Source organism: Filicampus tigris, chromosome 15 (assembly GCF_054856515.1).
Source record: "Filicampus tigris isolate MCC_2025a chromosome 15, RoL_Ftig_1.0, whole genome shotgun sequence".
Taxonomy (NCBI): domain Eukaryota; kingdom Metazoa; phylum Chordata; class Actinopteri; order Syngnathiformes; family Syngnathidae; genus Filicampus; species Filicampus tigris.
Genome location: NC_141231.1, coordinates 17,249,725 through 17,270,085, shown reverse-complemented (window position 1 = coordinate 17,270,085; position 20,361 = coordinate 17,249,725). Strand labels below are relative to the sequence as shown.

General features: G+C 40.4%; 2 protein-coding genes across 2 annotated transcripts in view; both read left to right on the top strand.

Moving 5' to 3' along the window:
* Positions 1 to 20,361, top strand: part of LOC147135792 (protein unc-13 homolog B-like) — a 51,625-nt gene that overhangs the window by 19,098 nt on the left and 12,166 nt on the right. Inside the window, exons 9-20 of the mRNA XM_086052782.1 lie at positions 9,150 to 9,425; positions 9,525 to 9,615; positions 14,394 to 14,440; positions 14,588 to 14,666; positions 16,636 to 16,710; positions 16,814 to 17,033; positions 17,157 to 17,384; positions 17,480 to 17,621; positions 17,714 to 17,883; positions 18,997 to 19,112; positions 19,233 to 19,396; positions 20,171 to 20,321. Coding sequence (XP_085908908.1) covers positions 9,150 to 9,425; positions 9,525 to 9,615; positions 14,394 to 14,440; positions 14,588 to 14,666; positions 16,636 to 16,710; positions 16,814 to 17,033; positions 17,157 to 17,384; positions 17,480 to 17,621; positions 17,714 to 17,883; positions 18,997 to 19,112; positions 19,233 to 19,396; positions 20,171 to 20,321 — 1,759 coding nt within the window. The remainder of the gene's footprint in view (positions 1 to 9,149; positions 9,426 to 9,524; positions 9,616 to 14,393; positions 14,441 to 14,587; positions 14,667 to 16,635; positions 16,711 to 16,813; positions 17,034 to 17,156; positions 17,385 to 17,479; positions 17,622 to 17,713; positions 17,884 to 18,996; positions 19,113 to 19,232; positions 19,397 to 20,170; positions 20,322 to 20,361) is intronic.
* LOC147135793 (uncharacterized) lies at positions 11,140 to 13,946 on the top strand. The gene is made up of 2 exons (XM_086052784.1): positions 11,140 to 13,767; positions 13,894 to 13,946. The coding sequence occupies exons 1-2, from the start codon at positions 11,706 to 11,708 to the stop codon at positions 13,944 to 13,946; spliced, it is 2,115 nt and encodes a 704-aa protein (XP_085908910.1). The 5' UTR covers positions 11,140 to 11,705.

Genomic DNA, 20,361 nt, shown 5'->3' with positions numbered 1-20,361 from the left:
AGCACCAACTGACTAAAAGTAGTGCATCCCCAGAGATCTCCATTGACGTTCCCCCGCAACAAAAAATGGCAACTTCAAAGAGGGGAGGGCTTTTGTCTGGCATACTGAAGTTTTCATCAACAGAAAGTGTAACACAAAATGCATGCCTCTCTGAAGATGAGCATCAAGGAAACATCCCTCGCAAGTACCCGTTTAAGCACGGAACCTCTGGTGACCCTGAGAAATCAGTTCGGCAGCAGAGCGTTGGTCATTGTAATTTGACCCAACTAGACATGCAAAGTCCAAATCAAGGAACAGACATCAGGAATCAAGCAACAAGGCAGAATACCCAACAGGAAACAAATAATTCAAGGTTTTTGCGACAACAAACAGTTCCAGTTAAGCAGCCGTCATCCAAACAAAGTGGTATCTTTGCAGGTCTTTTCAAATTTGCTTCCGCTGATAGCATAAACACGCAACACCCCCCATCAAGCCAACCTCATGAAATTGTCCATAGCATATCAAGTAATGAGCAAGCTCAAGTAGGGAACATTCAAAGTTGTGAACAGAGTCAAACACAAGATCACTCAAAAGAAAATAGTCAAGCAGGTGGTTCTGTTAGACCATTGAAGTCCTCCACACAAAAAACAATCCAAAAATCCAAAAATCAGGAGAGACAGCAACTGATTAATGTGGAAAATACCCAGTTTTATCAACAAGACAAAGAGACAGCAAATCAGTCGGGAGTGCTCTCTGATTTGTTTAACAAGTTAAAAAAATCATCTAAAGTTCATGACACAACCTGCCATACATCAGGGGAGCAACTGTTGTCTCAAAGTGGTAATAAAAATGCAAGTCAAAATAAGACAACTTGGCAGACACAGCCAGATATTGTTCAGAAATCTTCACAAAACCACTGTGACAACAAGAAGGCACCACAAACTGCCCAACAAACATTTTTTTCGGGACTCGACAATAAAAATAATCCTATGCAATCGATTGTCTATCCACAGCATGATATATCAGGCCAGAGTTCTGAGGAGCTTCATCCCTCATCTCGATTGACAATGTTTGCTGGGGGAAGTGTCAGTCATACTAGTGGTTCATATCATTTAATTCCAAGACCCAGCAGACATGATTTCAAAAGTGCACCTGTGTCAATTGATTCTGATAGTCTAGACTTAAGAACTTCAACTACTTTTGCGAGATCACTTCAGAGTCATGCAACATACTCGTCATTCAGTGCTGGTAATTTACCTCAATTATATTGCTCTACCGCTTCTCATATAAATTGCTCACAAAAGACCACTGAACCATATATTTGTGGAAGCATGCCCTCATTGTATGAACCAACAAGCCAAAACATTTATAATGGTCAACTTTCTCCTTATCAAGTAAGTCCCTCCTATGATGAAAACCACTGGATCCATGGAAGTACAATATGGCAGCAGTTTCAGAATGAATCTTTGAACTCTCAACTCCAAGGAGAGGACTCTGGTTATGCTCAGAGCTATGAAAAATTGCCATTGCAAGCTTTTCCGCTTGGCTGCAGTCCTCCACAGATCAATCAGCAACTTACTTCTTCCATTACCTGGCAAGGTAATATTTGTCATGATGACCAAATTGAGCCATATTTTTCTAATAGAAACAGGAATGAGGGTTCTTTCCCCCCGAAATTTTGGAATAGCCATGAAGAGCAAGGTAACCTACAGCATTCATCCAGTGAACAGGGAATATTGAATTTAACAACTAAACCCAGTACGGCAACTCTGGGTAAATGGCATTCATGTAATGATGGCAGCACGTACAGCTTGAATGGAATTACATATCATGAAGGCTATTATGAGGAGACCGCACCAAGCTTATCTTACTCAGCTAACTGGCAGCATGGGATAGATAATAACACGATCCAGCAAAGTCAATGTGATTTCACTCGGTTGAAATACTCAAATTATCCCTCAAGTGTGAATCATGATATGGACGATTCTTTATACTTTGAAGACACAGAATGGTATCAGCAGTGGCTTGCGCTCTTGGAGCAAGGAATGTGGTGGCCAGCTGAAGATGGTGAATGTGGTTACTTCGTTTATACTGATCATGAGTACATTTATGCCTTGCTCACAGATTCAGCAGGTGAATATGTGTATGCATGTGCTCCTGAAGATAATTCTTCTGGAAATGCATGCGATAGCTTTCCCAGTGCTCTGCTTTTCAATGAAATGGTTTTAGTGTGTGGCTTCAAAATTCCACTATATAATGAGGATGAGCTTCTGTGGTTGCCTGGTCAAGATATGAATGAATCACAACTCCTTAATGCCCCTTTAGATTTGTCTGCAGCTTATAGAAAAGGAAATCAGATCATGAACCTAAATCTTGAGCAGTTTGCTCAAATGTTTGAAAATTCTTTTTTGTCACCAGAGCAGCAAGGCAAGGATTTCACATCTTACACATTAAACAAAGTTCGTATGGACCCAAGGCAACCCAACTGCATGCTAGAAGACCAATGCAAATATGTCATTGACCTTTCCTGTCATAATAAAGACTATCAGGGTCCTCAGTGGAATTGCCAAGAAAATAGAACATTTCTTGCTCAAAAGGTTGCTGTTTCCTTGAATTCCACTGCAACTGTGAGATCGAATCAACAGATACTTTACAACTGTTACCAACCTAGCCAACAACGTCGTCCATCCACCGGTGTTACCGTGAAACATGTTGATGATGTATCAGAAGAAGACTGGAGGAAGAGAGTGGCTCCAGGAGAAGCACAACCAAATCGTCAGGTCAAAAAGATTTCTTCCCTCATCTCATCTGTTGTGGGCAAAAGTACTGCAGTTGAATCAATAAAAACTATCTTATCTTCCTGTAATCAAAGGGAGCCTGACAATACAACTGATAACTATTCTAAAAATGTGTTTTCATCTGGCTTACGAGGTTTGAAGGCAAAGATCATCAAAGAAGAAAGTACATCTGTAAGTTCAGAAAAACATGCACAGGGAACAATTCTACCCACCTTTTCAACAGCAAATCAAGTAACCCCTTCACCAAAACAAGCTCATACCAATTCACAGAAACCAAGGTTGCCACGACAAACCACAACAGAGTTCGCAACAGTGCCACTGCAATCAAAAGAATCTCAAATCAAAGATGGGCTCCCTCAACTTGCAACTGATAAGCCAGTGGATAAAATAGTCGAAAAACCCTCTGAGCAACCAGGGTTCATGAATTTTCTAAAATCTGCAGTGGGTATAGAGGAATCCAAGCAAGAGTTGCAGAAGGTTTCACAGACATCTGTCAATCAGCAAATCAAAACTGGAAACACTTCTTCTATACAGGCAAGTGCTGTCTTAGATAAAGAGCCTACAGGAGTATCAAATATATTTGGATCAATTAGCAGCTTATTTAGTGATCCCTCAATGCCACAGAGAAAGGACACACCCAAGCAAACCTCAGCAAGTCCTAAGGGTATACAGAGACAACAAACACTAAACCAAAGTGGTACATCTGGGCCAGTAAAAGACCTCCCCTCCCAAAAATCTGAAGCCTTCTCTTCCATTGCCAAGGGCACTTCTGTAACCCAATCGGAAGCTGCATCAGTTGCTGAACAGACAAAACAAGAAAACAAAACAAAACCCTCTGGTGCCCTGTTTGGATTTTCAATTGGAGAAATTCTAACAGGATCATCAGCAGCAACACAGTCCGGACCTACAACTCAAACAACCAAGTCATCTACAGCTTCACAAGAAGAGTCATTCGGTAAAAGTTTATTATCAGTGTTCAGTGGCCCAAATCCAGCACAATCTACACCTAGCACTGGGCCTTCTAAAGCACATGCCCCAAACACCTCTCCACGTTATCCTCAAGTCGAATCTCCTGGTAAAGGTTTATTAACAATGTTTGGAGGCTCGCAATCCACAGCGCCTCCTTCTCAAACAAAGTCCAGAGATGAGTTGCCACAACAGAGAAATAGTGTTCCAAAAGACCAGCAGACATCAGGTTTATTTTCGTTTTTTGATGGTACAAACACTCAACAGTCTCAATCTCAAACAGGATCTCTTCTTGGGGGAATTATATCTGGATCATCAAGTTCAACTGAAAACCCAATGAAGGGTCTGTTTTCAATATTTAGCGATCCCAGTCCCCCCCCGGCGCAGTCCCCAATGGCCTCATCTCCACAACAAAAAATAGTTCAACCACAACCTAAACAACAAAGAGGGGCTCAAACACAACCAAAGCACCAGCCTCAAGCACAAGGGCAACATTCCACATCTGTTCTGGGAGGGATATTGGGTGGATTGTCTACCTCAAGTGAAGGTCCCAGAAAATCCTTGTTCTCCATGTTTAGTACCCCCAATGCCTCTCAAACACCAGGGGCAGGAGGGCACACAGCTGCACCATCCCAAGAACCGAGTAAAACTATACCCTCTGTTGTACCAGACATTGGGACAACTACACAGTTATGTCCTAAATTGTCACCTATCATTAATTCTGCTAGCAAAGAGGCATCGCAATCTTCCCAAGGTCCATCTATGTCCAGCTCTTTGGTTCAAAAACATATGAGTGAACTTTCAACTGAATGTTCAGGGAGCAATGAAAAAGGGAACTCAAAGGAACTCCAATCTAGTACTAGGGCTGCAACTTTGAATCACAACATTTTAAGTGCTGGTTTTGAAGTTAAAAGCACTGATATTTCATCAAAAGAAACAAATTCTGCATCAACAGCTGTCCCGAAGAAAACGATCACTAATAGTACACCTGAGGATTTTGCTCCCCTTGAAGAAGTACCAGCTATGGGCCTTAAGTCTATGGTCAGGGAACCAGGTCAGGCATCTTCAGAAACAGAATTCATTTCAGACAGTCCAGCAAAAGGCTTGCTTTCATTATTTTCTGGGACTAGTAGTGAAAGCCAAAAAGGAGCATCTCCTACAGCTGGGCCCAAGGATGCACAAGCTAGAAGTATATTTTCTGTTTTTGGAACCTCCTCCCCACAACCCGGATCTCAGTCTGGAGGTTCTCTATTAGGGGCTGTGTTTGGAGGCTCTTCACCCCAAACAGCTTCTTCTCAGCCTGGAGGATCATTCCTAGGTGGTTTATTTGGAGGGCCAAGTCAGCAGTCTACTGTGCAGACTGCACACACAAAGAATACCGGTTCTGTTCCACAGACCGCAGGACCTCAAGCAGGGGAATCCTTAATTGGAGGCTTATTTGGTGTATCTGCTACTCGGACAGCTGGAGCTCAGACTGGAGGGTCTATTTTAGCTGGCATATTCGGAGCTCCAGCAGCATCAACCACAGCAACACAGGCTGCTGGGGCCTTGGGTGGACTATTTGGTGGGGCTACCACACAACCTATTGTACCTCAAAATAGTAGCTCTGTAGTGGAAGGTATTCTGGGAAGAACAGCTACTGCACAGACAGCTGACCATTTACCTGAAGCCTCAATCCCAGCTGAATTGCCTGGTAGAAGTTTGCTTTCTGAAGATTCTGTTTCACCTGCATCGTCCACACCAACAGTTACACCAAATTTAAATGATGACAAGAACACTACTACTCAAAAAACAGTTAATGACAATAACACAATCCCAGATCCAGTTGGTCAAAAATCTTCTACAACTACCATTGTCCCTCAAAGCGAAGGCCAGCCAGAAACTTTACAGAAAGCTGCTCTTACACCCCTGCTTCCAGTTGAAAGCACACTTATAAAACATGGTAGCATGGATGACCATTGTGATAAAACAGAGAAGGCAACCGTAGCAGATAATGACACTAAATATGAAACTCCTATTCTCGTGAAAGAACCTGCAGGAGCAACGACTGTAAGAGATAAGTGTACTCAAGATCAAACACCACCTAAAAATGAAAAGGAGATAATACCCACACCTGTGGGTGAGGACCAAGAAAAGACACCAGTGGCAGACAAATATGTTGAAAGTTCAACAACAGATACAGTTACAGGCTTTGTGTCCTCCCTTTTTAAACCGATCGTATCTTCGGATGAGGGACCTCAGTCTCGAGAGAGAAACTCAATTTTTGGACTCAGCGGATCAGCACCCCAAGCAGCTGCTAGCCAACCTGGAGCTTCACTACTCGGAAGTATTTTTGGAGGTTCTAGCACTCAGACAGCACCTCCCCACTCAGGTGGAAATTTATTTGGAAATTTAAGCAAGAGTTCTGACCTCCAGTCTAATACTTGTAGTACTGCACCCTCTCCTGGAGGGTCAATTTTTGGAATGTTCGGAGGACAATCCACTGCAAAGCCAAATGTTCCAAAGACTAGTGGGCCATTGCTGGGGGGACTGTTTGGAGGGACTGCCACAGCAGCACAGTCTGGTGGTTCTTTCCTTGGAGGAATGTTTGGAAGTCTCACTGCCCAGACTGCAGGATCACAAACTGGAACAGCAGTTCCTGGAGGTAAAGGAGGAGCTACATTTAAAGGGATGGGACAGCCACCTAAGCCACCTGAATCACTGCCAAATGAGCAGAAACCAAAAACTATTGCTACCCCACTACCCCATGTTACACATAACAGTTTGGCACCAAATGGTATCCTGACAGATTCAAATAAGATTGTCGACTCCAATCAAGCAGATTGCAATCAGGAGGAATCCAGCATCATTGCAAGTGCTAATGTAGTGTCATCTGAGGTAACTTGTCCAGACACAACTATTACCACAAATAAATGTGAGCTCAATGCTCAAATAGATGACAGAAAAAAGGAAATGTCAACTGTTGAGGAAAAGATCATTCTAGAAAACCCCATCCCCACCAAGGAACAGTCTAGTTGTGAAGATGACATATCTGTCCAAAGAAATAATTCAAATACAGAACAACCTGTTGATAATTTAGAAAAAGTTGCAGAACCATCTCAAACTAAGTCCTTGTTCGGTTTCATATCAACACAGAGTGATGCAGGAAAATCAATTGGATCTTTATTTTCACCATCAATGACATCTGCTTCTTCAGCAAGTCCTCAAACAGAACCAGGCAATTCTCTTTTTTCAGGATTAAAAACATTATCTGGAGGCCTGTTTCAAGAGGAAAAAACTATGACTCCGTCATTATTTCGGACAAAGATAGGATTTCCCTGGCAAACAGAGCCACTAAAGCAAGCCGCTCCCCCAGTAATAACATCTCAACCAAAGAATAGTAGCAAGCCAACAAGTGGCGAAACACATCACGTGCAAACTGTTTCCACATCTGATGCCCCAAAAGCTGAATCGGTAGGTTCCACCGATGACATAGCCAAACCCCAGATAGGCATAACCAGCCCTGAACTAGATTCCTCAGCATCCTTGACCTTAAAAGATACCATAATGCTTGTAGAAACAAACCCTTCTGCAGGTACTACCATTGAAGAGCCATTGGACATCCCATCTAAGAGGAATCTGTTGAATACAAAAAGGCTAGTAAAAGCATTATAAACGGCATTGTTCCTTACCATTTAGAATGTAATTACATTCTCCCGCCCCCAAACATGACACAGCTTTGCAACCCTCCCTGCATATCATTTAAATATAACTAGCCTTTGTTTAATTTAAAGTACAGGGAATATTCATATCATTGTAAAACATGAATCCAAGGTCAAACACATTCTACTTTATTTGGTAATCGTGAGCAGCATAGCTGCTCAAATGTGAAACTTTAAAAAGTAGTTGGACTAAGCATAGTTATTTTTTGTCTATGCAATCGTCTATTTTTATACCACCGCTTTGGCTGAGCAGGGTCAGGGTTCGACAACCATTTTCAAGTAGCATCTCATGTTCCTTTATTTGCAAAACTTCATAAAATGAATTTTTAAAAATGACATTTCAATGACATTGTATTCATACCTATACGTGTTTCATGAATGGTGTGTACTGCTTGAAAATATTAACTCGAGGGCAAAATCGACCATGTGCTCGGAAGCTGAATTTCCCCGTACATTGCAGACCATGCGTAAATCAAAAAGTTCTCTATTTCTATTGTTTCTTAATTATCGTTGTGTACAAATTGAGGTAATGCTTTCGTAGCGCTTCTGTAGAATTGCTTAAGTAAATGAAATTTGGTCTGTCCAGTGTCATTTGCTGTTGACTGTTTGTTTACAGCATGTACGTAAAATGTGTTTGAGCATGGATATCAGTTTTGTTTGTCATATTCATAATTCATACAATACATGCATGTTTTGTTTTTCATATTTCATAGTATTTGTGCATGCATTTATTTGTACCCCTTTCATATAGAAACATCATATAGTTGTAATTATTAATTAACTCTCAAGTTCATATTCATAACAGACATGAAAACATTAATTGCACCTATGCATATTTCATTTTTAATTCATTTGAAGTTGTTTATTTTTTTGTGATTGTGATCCAGTATTACGGCTCTATCCAGTCAGTGTTCGAGAAGAGGGCAAATATGGTACTACTTTGTTAGTCCTTGATGTTATGACTCCAAACATTTTCAGTCCAAACAAGTTACTGTAGCTTGCTTGGACGCAGATCAAGTCTCATCGCTGTTTATATTTGTCTCATCGCTGTTTATATTTGTCCCACGAGTTAAATTATAATAATTGTGTGTTTAAAATACAGATTATCATAATAATCGAAAGAAATACAATAAGTCAAATGAAAACAATGAAATGTGCAGAGGTAATTGTGATCAGCGGTATTCATTGTTAGAGGTATAAGTTAAATAGAATTTCAACATGGCGTCCATAACTTGTAAGATCCAAACTAGATGCATGTGCAGTACTTAATGCAAATGCTAACATATGTTCAATGTTCGTATTTCAATATTTTCCAACATGCCACAATCTCCCTTCAAGGTTTGGTATCTTTTTAGGTTGTGTGTATACACATTTTAGTATTTAGAAATATTACTGAGCAAACAATGCAAAGAAGACCCTTGATAAAATAGGACATCAAATAACCGTTAGTAGATCAGTGGGGAAAATAATTGTTCAAAATTCATTAATTTGGTCAATATTTCAACAGTATTGAAAGTCTAAACTCACCATGCTTGGAAAATGTGTACTACAACAATCCCCACTTATCTAACTCGGCTAGATAAACTATACAGATATACGCAAAAATCACAAATGATGTAGAAATAGTTATTTGTAGAGTTTGGATTTGTTTTAAAAAAAATAATAACAATCTGATGTTGATTATTTCCCTCTCTTGCCAATGTAGTCCAGCACAAAGTAGTCGCTTTGGGTCATCAGGAAATCTGAGTCAGACCAGCTCTCAGCTCAGTGAGATCGGCCACGAAAGCACTGGAGGGTCAGAACTGGAAGAATCCTTCCACTCCTATCACAGCACTAGTTTCTATCCCTCCTCAAATGGACATTTGACAACAAATGGACAGTCTGCAGTTAGCGAAAAGGTTATACCACAGCCATCCTTCGACGCGAGGCAAAGCTTACAAAATGAAACTCCAAAAGAGAAAGTGTTGTCAAATCTTCAAAGGTATGTTTTTGTTCAACAATAATGTTTAACTTATATCCCCCAAAATAATATTTGACCTGTGATCGCTCTTATTTCTCTTTGTAAATGTATGTGCCCCAGGTTTCATGATGAAGGGTCACCTTTACCATTCTCTCCATCCAGAGTTCGTTGGTTGAAAGCTATCAATAAAGTCAGGGTTCAGCTACGGGAGGTATGCCATTTTTTTTTCTTTTTCTTACGTCATCAGTTTGTTACATACTGAAAATAGAGATTTCCCTCCTTTCTTGATTACACCCATCCATTTTCTATATTTACTGGACATAAATTATTAAATTACTATTCATTATTATCCCTCAAGGATTATCAGGACTTTGTGTAGAGTGAAATATTTAATGTCGCTCCCAGGTAATTTTTTTTGACAGGCATGCATCAGAAACGTATTTGAGTGCAACAGTACATGTATCCGCATTCAAATATTTCTGTGCAGTACAGAGGCCAAGTTATTGTAGTGAATGAAAACTAAAATTGAAAAAAATATTTTCGATAACAACATTTATTCAGAGTGGAAAAAAAACTAAAACCAATACTAAACCTAAGAAAAACTAAACTAATAATATAAATATTAGTTAGTAATAAAAACTAAAACTAACATGCAGTACTTGATATAAAACTAATTAAAGCAAACTGAATTTAATTATTTATTTATTCTCGAGCAAAAACGCTAAAAAATGATCTTGTAGTTTTTCTAGCATAGTAATTCTGAATGATCAAAATGTTACTGTTGCACATGTCTGCATAATTTATTTCGAGACGGTGAACTTTGGCTGTAATTTTCGCAATTTTTAAACATTTAAGATGAAGCTTGAGCCACTGCTCACCACTTTAGGTCCAAGAAGAATTATAACATGAATTTTCAGATTCTACTGCACTCTGTTTATGGCATACTCATAAATAAGAAATGTGGCAGAACCAGATACAGAGAATCAACGCTATACTTGAAATCATCTTTGTGCTGAATTACAGTGCCAGAGGGAGTGAGAAAGCAGTGAGAGGATACACAAGGGTGGGGGATGTTGGGATCGCAACATTATCATGTGATGTGTAAACCGCGTTCCCTCAGTTGTCTGACTTAACAATACACTGGTACTGATGAGGAAACTCAGTCCTCAACAAGTTTAAGAATATTATTTAAGTCGGGCACAGCAACAAATGTATTGTACACCTGTGGAGGATGCAGTCACTTCAATTAAATGGATTAAGCGTCATGATGCCGATTCAGGTTCCACTTTATTTTATTATCCCTCTCCTACTCCAAGGTAAGTTTTTTTTTTTTTTTATTTAAATATTAAATATGTTAAGTTGCACATTTGCAGATCCAACTTTACAGTTATATAGTTAAATTCAGTATACTATATACAGTACATATATATATATATATATATATATATATATATATATATATATATATATATATATATTGAATGTGGTGTTTTGTTTATCTGTAATATGTAATTGTTATTGTTAAGTTTAGACTTTTGTACTGATCACTCTTAACTGTGGTATCGAGAGAGGGTTGGACCAGAGCAATCCGGTAGAGCAGCTGGTATAGTTTCAACAGGACATGAGGCACAGAGATTTGACCTGTCATCTAATTGCTGTGTTCCCAAAGCGATGCAATTACAGAGATCGAAGCAGCTGCATGCAAGTTGTTATCCTGATAGAGAGTGTATCTGTACACTGCGGTCAAGACTATTGTATATTGTCTATAACAGGATGTCCTATTTTATGTCATTTTTTTAAGTCTCTTGACCCCAAATTAGGAATTTGGTACCTCCCAGGGCACCAAATTTATTAAAATAAAATTTGTATTGCCCAGCATCTGCAGTGCAAACATATGGTAAAGAACACAGCAGACATTGAAAAGCCAATTTCCAAGTAATTGTGTGGCTTGTTGATCAACAACATAGCTTAAAGCATCTTACGCTGTCATTTGGCGACAATTGGCCCAAGAGGCAATCCTAAATATTGGAAACCCTGGTCTGCACGGTCCAAGGTACCAGTTAAAAACGAAAAAGCAGTGGCTTTATATTTTCTAAAAGAAATTGAATTTTGTTGTGAAGTGTGAATCGGCTTGAGAATCTTTACTATTTTGCAAATAATCATCTTACTGATTCTCTTTTGTCTGACATTGCCAGGCACAGAAGATGATTGCTTACACCAATCTGATGACGTATTAACGGGGAATCACAATGTTTTTTCTTACAAGTGGAAATAGCTAAGCAAGAGTGTTACTTCATAAAGATGTTCTCTAAAGGACGCCTCGATGGACAAGATGAGCACAACATAAAAGAAGTTCACATTCTTCCGCCATCACCAATGTGTCACATGGTGGAACAAAGCGTCAACGTATTGCCAGAGAACTACAGACTGGAGTCCAATCAGTCCCTTACCCAGTCACGGCTAAACAGCTGTTCTGATTGTGAGTCTGGGATTTCTGCTGTGGAGGATACGATACCCCAGATAATAAAAAAGATCCAGATTGAGGCTAATAAACAGGATGAGGCGCAAGGCTCTAACAATATTGTGGATCATATCCTAAAAGAGCTTAAAGGCATAAATAAGATCCAGGAGGAAATATCAGACCTGAGGCAGTATCTAACATCTGTACGAGGCTCAGTGGATGAAGTGTCTTGTTGTGTAGATGCAGTACTAAGTGAAATTGGTGAGTTATATTCTGGAGCCTCAGCTGCAACTCACTGCAGTCCAGTTTCCCAAACTCACAGAAACAGGCGAGGAAGCCTGGGAAGACAGAACGCTGTAACTTCACCTCTCAAGAGAGGCACTGCTCCACTGTTTGATTGGGAAAAACATGGAAATATTTCTGGGGGTTTACCATCTCGTATAACTTCCAAGCCATTGACTGTCAGTCAAATTACCCTCCAGTCAGACCAACAATTAATCCAAGAGAAGGCATTGCAAAGCTCAAGTATACAAGAGGTTTGTGCTGCAAAACAAGAGCTTTTTTGTCTTCATCAACGCCAGGACTGCCAAAGTAACCACTCTTTGTCATCCTATCCTTGCTCGGATACAGAATTTCTTAGTGTTGACCCGGAGAATGACAGATGTCCCTCTGATTATCAACAATTCAGTATTTGTGGGGATGGAGGTTGGAGTGAGGGTGAACTTTCCTTTGCAGACAGTGAAGAACTACATGTCTGGGACTACTGTTGTACAGGGACACAAAGCAGCACACCAGGTCATTCTTCACATGCTAGTTCTGAACACCTCTCATTACTTTTTGGAATTCATTACAACTCTCCCTCATGTTCTCCTAGTTTGGACAGCAGAAACGTAGGACTACAAAAGGATGAAAGAGATTTGGCATGTGTCTATTCCGTGAAGTACCCCGACTCACAGAGTTCTGGGTACGACAAAACGGATGCCTGCACAAATGCAGAGGGCGGGTGTTCCTCCGTGAGTGGGAGTTCCAATGTGCTGTTGACAGACTGTGATGGTGGTTACCTGGAGCCTCATTCACTCTGCGATGATTATCCATCATCTGGCGACACTCTTGAACTGGGATCCGCAGAGAGTTTGGATAGGGACTGGACAGACCACAGCTTCTCAAGAGATGATGGAGGAGAATCAGTGTCACAGCATTCCTTAGAAACTTCTCCCCGAGTAGGTTTTGACGTTACAACTTTTAGCAAGGCGGTAGTAAGTTTCAGGTCCTCTTTAAAGGGGGCTTTGAAAAAGTTTGACGGGTTCAACCCTGACGATTTGGAAGATGATATCTCAGAAGCATCTCTGTCCGTCATTTCACACACCGATAAAGCAACAGAGGCGATCATCACTGCCTGTCATGCAGAAGGAGAGTCCAACAATCACGCTCCCTGTGTCCCCATAACGGACGACAGAGAGGTCTCAGACGTTATGGATTATGGACTGATGTTTGAGAAGCAGTCATGTTCAGCTCAAGCATTGTACCAAGGCCACTCTCTGTCAACAAACAGAAACGATATAGAGATTTTACAAAGCAAAGAAGAATATAAAACAAATTTGGAAATATCCGGGCTTTACCTCAAACCAAATTCTTGTCCGGTCATCCAGGGTGAGAGTCCATTGGATGCGGCGCCCAGTTCAGATGCACTACCCTTCAATTATCCAAGTGAAAACAACATAGTTGAGGAGGTTGGAAAACCGATTGATGCCAATCACAAAGCACGTATAGCTAACTTCCAGCGCATTCTTAGAGAAAAGAGGCAGATTCACATGAGGCTATCCCAGTCTACTCAAGGTTCTCAAGGGTCTTGTGGCTCTCAAGGCTCTCAAGGATTCCGATCTCAGGAGATGTGTATTAAAGGTAAATTTATATATATTATTCAATTGAAAATTAAATGCCTCTTAATGGCACGTTTTGAAAATGTACACACTCGCCAATGTTGATGTTAAAGTCACTCTAATTCCATTTTCATTAATTTCTTCACAGAGACAGTGCAAGAAGAAAATCAGGTTGCTCCAGTTTTATTAGCTCCATACTAAAGCAGAAGCATTTTTGTTTGTGTGCTGTATGTTTTTATTTTCGCCATCAACTGCATTTTGTCACTGCAAGGATGGATGCATAACACTGTGGAAAGTCTTTACATTGAATTGAAAGTGTGGAATTGTTTTGGTGACTGTGAGGAATCCATGTATGCTTGCTAAAATGTTGCAACAGATGTATAGTTTGTGCAAGTGTCTTTCACTATTTATTTCATCATTAAAAGTATCCCTGTAGGAAGGGGAAAAACTGTTATGCTTCAACCCGGTTGCATGTTTATTTTTCGTGGTATTCCATCTAAAATCAGAAAGGCGAAACTCAACCAAATGCACGTTTCATGACTCCTCTCGTCTCGGAAATGAGTTGGATGCTTGAACCTTTGTAAATAATTACTCATATTTTAATATGATATTCTAATATTCTAATTACTAATATTTTAAATGTTGCAGGTTTGTCATGATGAACCCAGTGTAAGACAGGCCTGGGTAAAACCAGGGTAAGTCAAACAGCATTGGAGAAATGTGGTGTCTTCACACGCATTTCTGTGAATTATAGCCCTATATAAAATTGTTAAATTCTTAAAAGTGTTGGAGTTTGGCTGTATTTATGTACAGTTATGTGCTGTTTTTTTGTTTGTGAACAGTTGTGGACCAGGTCTTTATGGGATTGACAGCATGCCAGACCTTCGTAAAAAGAAGCCGATCGCCTTGGTTAGCGATGTGGTCAGTAGATGCATATTTCAGTTTTTTTTTTTTAAACTTGTGTAATCTATATATGGTGTGTGTGAATATATCCTGTACATGTTGTTCTTCTTTTGAGCGCATGGGTTGTGTTTTTGTGGATTCATCTTTCTGTGCGAGACTAGCTATTTATTGTCAGCTGAGTGGTTTTGGGGATTGATTAGAGTGTTGTCATTGAAACGCTTATGAAAGCAAGCTGCTAATTGTTCTCTCCCTCCTCTCTTAAACCTGAAACTATTCCCCACAACTCTCTTGAATGCATTCTCTCTGCCTGGTCAGGCTATGGTAAGTTATTAGAATCCAATAAAATATCAAGTTGGATAAACAAAACACTACTTGCCTCAAACTATAATAACTCCAGCATGTATTTATTTCCTCTTTAATTGGAGACTTCTTGTGAATTAGAAATTAAAACATTTGAATGCATCTTTCCTATGATACTGGTTAACAGCAAATTTTAATCAGAGATGTCTTTATGGGTCCCTAAATATATTTTTGATGCTGATTTAAAAAATGTCTTTCCTTTTTTTTTTCTAGCACATCAGGTTTTTGAGATATTTTCATTTTTGTTTTTAAGTTTGACCAATAAAAGCTTGCGCAATATGGATTGTACCATGCATTATTATTATTATTATTATTATTATTATTATAGTAATAAAACCTGATGTGATAGAGAAAAAAACGAAAGCAGATTCGGGATCAGAGTAAAAAAAATAATCTAGATAAATTTACTTGCATCTCTGCTTGAAAAATGTAGCAAACAATTGTTGACCAGTGTTATATAAGATGTTTTTCCACAAATAATTCCACCCCTCCACACATAGGCAAAGTTTTTGGTAGCCTTGTTTTAAAGAAATAAAACCCCACTCTGGTCACTGAAATAACGTAACATTGACAGTTATGGTAATTGCCTAATTGCATATTGAAACGCTTCTGCGACAATGTTCTTGGGACAGATTAAACAAAACTGGAGCTTTTTTTTTTAACATTAGTAACATTATCTTTACATGTCAACTTGAACATTCCAAGAACAGAATACGGTTCCTAATATGAAACACGGAGGAGGCGCTGTTATCTTCTGGTCCTGTTTTGCTATTTCGGCCTGTCTTGAATATGTGCAGGGTACAATGAAATGGCAAGACTACCATGGAATTCTGGGGCATTTCCAGTGTCAGAAAGCTTTGTCTCAGCAACAGGCCCAGAACTCATTGTGAAAATCACCTACGAATGTCTAAGAACAAAACATTCTGAGGTGGCCATCTGTCACCCCTGATGGAAATCCAATTGAGCATTTGTGAAAGGGGCCGAAACATGCAGTCTTGGCGATGGCAGACTTGTAACCCGAGACAGCTGCAGCAATTTACACGAGATGTTCCAAAATAACAACACGTGTAAGGCTTATTGAGAGTTACCAGAATGATTTGATTGCATTTAAGTCCTCAAAAACATGTACAACAAATTATTAAATTGAATTTAAAAGGGTAAAGCAATGCCGGATTACTTTTTATTTACTTTTGTCAATTTAAGATTTTCAGTGACCATTGTGTTTATTTGTTTGTGTTTCTGTACTGGCATATTGACAATTTTGCCAATGTGTTTATGGGCTTGCATTATTCCTCAAAATGTACGACAATGGCATTGAATAAACTAACACTCTTACGGCTCTTTGTTTTATATATCCAACTTAAAACTTTGTTTTAATCCTCTCTTCTGTAGTTCCTTTAAACTAATATCCCTCACATTGGCTTTTTGACCTTTGGGTAGTGTCCAGGGGAAATTGACAAAACAAACGTACTGACAAACCTTTTAAACCTTCCACCTCACTCAAAACAATGGCCTCCATTTTAATATATCACAGTTTGGCTTGGTTGTGGGTTTTGTATTGGGTCATGTATTTTTAAATATTGTTCATTCAATTATAATATACCATAACGTTCTACCTGTTCTCCAGTCCCTTGTCCAAGCTCGTAAGGCAGGTATCACATCTGCGATGGCCGCGCGATCTTCCATCAAGGATGAGGAGCTGGTGAGCTCTACGAAAATGTGATCATGGTTAAGAGTTCCTACAATCATTCTATTAACGCTACTATCACTTTCTCTGACCCCTACCTAAAACCGGAACACAACAGAAAAACCATGTGTACAAGAAGACCCTTCAAGCGCTGATCTACCCAATATCTTGCACCACGCCTCATAACTTTGAGGTGTGGACGGCCACAACACCCACATATTGTTATGAGTGTGAGGGGCTGCTGTGGGGAATTGCACGACAAGGCGTCCGCTGCTCGGAGTGTGGTGTCAAGTGTCATGAAAAGTGTCAGGAACTGCTGAACGCTGACTGCCTGCAACGTGAGTATGAGTATAGTTTGCCATTTTGTATTACATTTCCACACTTGTATTGATACTATGGTTACACTGGGGTGATTTTTAGTAGCGGGAACCTCACCGAGTCTTCAACTGATTCATGATTAGGTGCTGCTGAGAAGAGTTCTAAACATGGAGCTGAAGACCGCACTCAGAATATTATCATGGCAATGAAGGACAGAATGAAGATCAGGGAAAGGAACAAACCTGAAATTTTTGAACTTATCAGGGAAGTCTTTATCATCAGCAAAACTGTCCATTCCCAGCAAATGAAGGCAATCAAACAAAGTGTACTGGACGGTACGTCAAAGTGGTCTGCCAAGGTCACCATCACAGGTATGCCCATAATTAGAAATAAAATAATTTATCCAGAAATGATCACATTTCATGCGATAGAAATAATTTTCTGTCTTTTTTCGCCACTATGGTAGTTGTTTGTGCCCAAGGACTTCAGGCAAAGGATAAGACGGGATCCAGTGATCCGTATGTCACTGTGCAGGTGGGCAAGACAAAGAAGAGGACCAAGACTATCTTTGGCAACCTCAATCCGGTGTGGGAGGAGAAGTATCACTTGTAAGTAACCATTTTCTCTTTGTCATCAGGGCAAACAAGTGAATTTGGGACCATTTATTTATGTATTTATGTATTTATTTACCTTTTATTAGTGAATGCCACAATTCGTCAGACAGAATCAAGGTGCGCGTGTGGGATGAGGACGATGACATCAAGTCCAGAGTCAAGCAGCGTCTCAAGAGAGAATCCGACGATTTCCTCGGACAGAGTATTATTGAAGTCCGAACACTGAGTGGAGAAATGGATGTCTGGTACAATCTAGGTCAGCGTATTTACAATACATTACAAGGAAATGAAACATTGATTTTTGAGCTGTTGTTTTTTTTTTAGCTATGCAATGCCCGAAAGAGTTAAGTGTGGATATAATAAATTGAAAACGTGGCTCGCTCGCAGTCACTTGAATGGATCCGGCGATGTGTGCGTGGCTTGCAAAAAATTTTTACCAGAAGCTTCACTATTTCATCCATTGGCACATTTGAAATTGTAAATATTCGGCCGGCTGTCTCGCTCACTTAAAACAAGGAAATGGACTTGTGCGGAGTTACTTGCTGAGTGCCTACATCTGTCGGCCGATCTGATGACAATAAACTCCCGGCCTTCCTTGACCTGCGTTCTAGAACCAGGTTGTATGATTCCATTATTAACCACACGGTCTCGAAAAAACGTAATGGAAAAGCGACCACACAGGTCGGAACCAGGCTGTTTTGGGTTACAACCAGTACAATGGAAAAAGGGGTATTTGATTCTCACCAAACAAAAAAAGGTGCTATCTAGAAAGCAGGCATGCTACAGAGCTTTGAAATGAACATTCTCTACCAAGCTAGCAGGACACCGGTTAAATGATATCATTTATATTGCAACATTTAAGGTGCTTTTAAGAGTTTTGGAACAGGAAGAGATCAAGTCATTAAAATACCGGTGTATTTAACACAATGTCCTTTTTCGTTCTCCATCATCTGCTCTAACGTACCATCACCCCACCAACCCCCACCCATCCTTCTCCTCCGTATGTGTGATTATCAAGTAGCAGTGCTCGAGTTAGAAATCGACCGTTTCGTCGACATGTATGAATTACCCTTAATGGTGAGCCTGTCAGAGCAAATAGCAGGGGTGAATCGCAAGGCGCTCCGCCTACAGAAAAGCCCCCGCTCATGTCTTCGGTGACCACACACAGATCCATACAGGCCCACTGCTTCTGTATCCCTCACCCTCACTTTTGAGAGCTTTTATTAGTAGCTACCAAGTGCTCAATAACTCCAGCAGAGTGGAGATCCTGACATGCAAATAGACTTTGAACAGCTAAGTGTTAACCAGGTTTTCATCTGGCCCTGACACCGCATTTGTTTCATATGACCAAGTTTGTGTTAAATTACAGAGAAGAGGACGGACAAGTCAGCCGTGTCAGGGGCCATCCGCCTCCAAATCAACGTGGAGATCAAGGGGGAGGAGAAGGTGGCGCCATACCATGTGCAGTATACCTGTTTGCATGAGGTAATTTAAAAATTAACCAAGCAACCAAATGGGCAAATAAGTGAATTTGAGACAACTTTGTCACAATACAACACACCAACAATGCTGACTAATGGACTGCACTTTTTAATTCCATCCCAGAACCTGTTCCACCACTCTACAGATATCCATGGACATGGTGTGGTGAAAATACCAGAGGCACGTGGAGACGACGCATGGAAAGTTTATTTTGACGACGTGCCGCAAGACATCGTGGATGAGTTTGCCATGCGTTACGGAATTGAATTAATCTACCAGGCCATGACGTACGTTTGAGATCACAAATGTTCTGTCACACCTCCCGACATTTAGTTCATCTCTCTTATGCATTGTGTATTAGCCTCCAAGTGAATTCATGTCAATTATTTTGGACGGGGGGGCGGCCGCATTACTTGATAGCAAGGCCGAACTTTTAGAGAAAGGACACTCTTTTGACTCATTCATCAGCCTTAAACTGTCTGGTTGCTTACAGTATGTACCAGAGCTGGGCATTTTACCAAAATTTCCCGGTCCATTTATTGTCTTCTGCCTGCAGCTGGGGTAACCCTCCGCCGTCTGTCTATCCACCTTTTTGTCCAGCCGGACCAAATAGTAATCGCCTATAGGCCCTAAGGAACGAAACACTCACCGTGGCCCAGAGGGATGCAGAAGCTTGCTAAAAGCCTCAGCCCCGACCAACGGGAAACGGAAACCTCGCTGCAGCCATTGAAGCCTCACCGTGAAAATAGATGATTACATAGACGAAAAAAATGGGCTTCCGACTATGCTTAGTCCGTCTATTTTTTTAGGTTCCCGTCTTTCGTTTATCGCCAACAAAATGGGCGTCCGTCATAGGCGGATAGACTACCAGTCCGTCACATAGGAAGAATGCCCAGGTCTGGTATATACGATGACCTAAATAATTAATTATGCAGATATTTGTGGTGAAACAACAAGCCTTGATGGAAATCTGACAAGCGTGCATCTTGAGATTGAATCAAAGTAGTAAGTGGCTTTAGCGTTTGGATTTTTTATTACGTTTCCTATGTTTCTATTTCCAGGCACTTTGCTTGCCTATCTTCTAAATACATGTGTCCCGGGGTTCCTGCGGTGATGAGCACGCTGCTCGCCAACATCAATGCCTTTTACGCCCACACAACCGCCTCCACCAATGTGTCCGCCTCTGACCGTTTTGCGGCCTCCAATTTTGGGGTTTGTACTGCAACACAACACACACGCACATATTTTAATT